At 66.8% G+C, this 2,421-nt stretch overlaps 1 protein-coding gene across 1 annotated transcript in view; it reads left to right on the plus strand.

Annotated features, from left to right (window-relative positions):
• Positions 1-243: 243 nt before the first annotated feature.
• Positions 244-2,421, plus strand: part of ETH_00016515 (uncharacterized protein) — a gene marked incomplete at both ends in the record, with an annotated part of 3,746 nt that continues 1,568 nt past the window's right edge. The window contains 2 exons of the mRNA XM_013373530.1: positions 244-1,427; positions 1,604-2,375. Coding sequence (XP_013228984.1) covers positions 244-1,427; positions 1,604-2,375 — 1,956 coding nt within the window. The remainder of the gene's footprint in view (positions 1,428-1,603; positions 2,376-2,421) is intronic.

The raw sequence follows: 2,421 nt of genomic DNA on the forward strand, positions 1-2,421 counted from the left end.
CTGCAGCGGCAGAAGCAGCAGCGGCAGCAGCAGCAGCAGCAGCAGCGGCAGCAGCAGCGACGGCACGGCTGGAGCAATGAACTCAAGGTGATTGCTGCGGGTCCCAGCTTTTCTGCTCGTGAGCCCATAGCCGTGCAGGCGTAGCCGTAGCACCAACAGCTGCAGCAGCAGCAGCAGCAGCGCTGGCAGCAGCAGCAGCGGCGGCGGGGGCAGCAGCAGCAGCGTCTCGCCCTTTGTACAGTAATGGAGCAGCTCCTGAGCCAGCCGCTGCAGCAGCTGCTGCAGTCGCCGCTGCTGCAGCAGCAGGCGCCGGGGCACTACAGGCCGCCGGGGGAGCAGGAGCAGCAGCAGCAGCAGCAGCACGCGGCGCCGGGGCACTACAGGCCGCCGGGCGAGCCCGAGGACGAGGAGCAGCAGCAGCAGCAGCAGCACGAGGCGCTGCAGCAGCAGCGCGAGCTGCTGCTGCGCCAAAAGGCCCAAGCTGAACTCTGCACTTTCCATTATAGTCTTATGGGGGCCCCCGGGGGCGCAGTAAAGGAGGCCCGTTTGTGGGGTTCTGAGAAGCTGCCGGAGTTGCTGCCAGCAAGCGTGAGTGCTGCTGCTGCTGCTGCTGCGCTCAGCAGCAGCAGCAGCAGCAGCGGCAGCGGCAGCAGCAACAGCTTCGAGTGCTTCCTGGACGACCTCACGGTCTCGGACTTCCTCGGCTCGCTGCAGCAGCGGGTGCTGTGGTGCAGCCGGCTGGAGGCGCAGCTGCAGCAGCTGCAGCAGCAGCAGCAGCAGCAGGAGGCGCTGCTGCGCGATGGTTTGCTGCTGCACTTCTCTCTCTCTCTCTTCACTCTTTGCCCCGAGAAGTTCAGCCACCAGGGGGCGCAGCAGAACCAGCAGCACTTTCCAGCTTACAGAGTGTCTCCTGCTGCTGCTGTTGCAGGGGGTTTGGCCCCCCTTTCGGCGTACGGCAGCAGCAGCAGCAACGTTGCTGCTGCTGCAGTCTCCCACGTGCTGCAGCAGCAGGCAGCAGCTTACGCCGGCGGCGAGGCCCCCGGGGGCCCCGCGGGCAGCAGCAGCAGAGACGCAGCAGCCGCCGCGGCGGTCAAGCTCGAAGCAGCAGCAGCAGACACAGCAGCAGCAGCAGCAGCAGCAGCAGCAAGGCCCTGTCTCTATGAACTCTACAGACCTGCTGTTGTCCCTTCTGTGGGGCGCTACAAAGACCTCAGCATGAGCAGCGTTGCTGCTGCAGCACGGCAGCTGCTGCAGGAGACGCGCAGCGGGGCTGAGGAGCAGCAGCAGCAGCAGCAGCAGCTCGCGGAGGCAAGTCCCTTTCTTGCTGCTGTTGCTGACCCCTGGCTCTCCACGCTGCTGCAGCACACGGAGCTGCTGCTGCGGCAGCTGCTGCCCCTCAGGGCCTGGCAAGGCAGCGATCGGCGGCGGTGAGGGTTTAGGGTTTAGGGTTTAGGGTTTGTGGACCGCCGCGCTGCTCCCCGTAAACCACCCGCAGGGTTTGAACCCCCCAGCAAGCCGCGCAGCCCGCAGCTCCCGGGCGCCCCTCAAGGCCAGGGTTTAGGGTTTAGGGTTTAGGGTTTAGGGTTTAGGGTTTGTGCTGCAGGATTGGCGCTGCGCTGCCGCTTGCTGCGCGCAGCGCGCTGGCCCTCTGCAGCGTGGGCGTGGAGTTTAGTGTGTCTTGTTTGCGGCAGCAGCTAGCTAGCTGCTTGGCGCGGCTGCAGCTGCTTGCTGCTGCTCTTGCTGCAGTGGCTTCTCTGGAGTCTTCTTTGCTGCCAGCAGTTTACAGTTTGCCGCAGCACGTGATGGGGTGTCTGCAGCAGCGGGGGGGGGGCCTGGGGCCCCGCGCCCACGCGCAGCAGCAGCAGCAGCAGCAGCAGCAGCGCGAAGCCGCCTGGGTTGCTGCGCTGCAGCAGCCCCCCAGGAAGGCAGCAGAGTGGCCCGACTACGTCGCAGCTTTTAATGACTTCATTCCCATTCGCCCGCAGCAAAGTCCGCCCCGCGCTGCAGCAGCAGCAGCAGCAGCAGAAGCAGCAGCAGAAACGGCCGCCCCCGCCAAGCGCAAGCGGCCCGTCCTCGACGACCTGCAGCAGCTGCAGCACGCCGAAGCCAGCAGCAGCAGCGACGCAGCAGCAGCAGCAGGTCTCGGCCCCGCCGGGCTGCTGCTGCAGCACGGAGACAGCTGGGGCAGCAAGGGCGACGGCGTCGAGGGCAAGCTGCTGCGCAGCAGCAGCAGGGACCTGCTGCAGCTGCTGCAGCGGCAGCAGAGCGCGGAGGCGCTCGGCAGCAGCAGCAGCAACAACGGCTGCAGCAGCAGCAGCCCCTACAGGGAGCTGCGGCAGCAGCTGCTGCCGCAGCGCTCGCGCTCCATCCAGTCCGTGCTGTCCTTCGCGGGCGACAGCAGCAGCAGCAGCAGCAGCAGCA

The sequence above is a fragment of the Eimeria tenella genome, genomic scaffold, assembly GCF_000499545.2.
Source record: "Eimeria tenella Houghton genomic scaffold, Eth_scaff150, whole genome shotgun sequence".
Lineage (NCBI taxonomy): Eukaryota > Apicomplexa > Conoidasida > Eucoccidiorida > Eimeriidae > Eimeria > Eimeria tenella.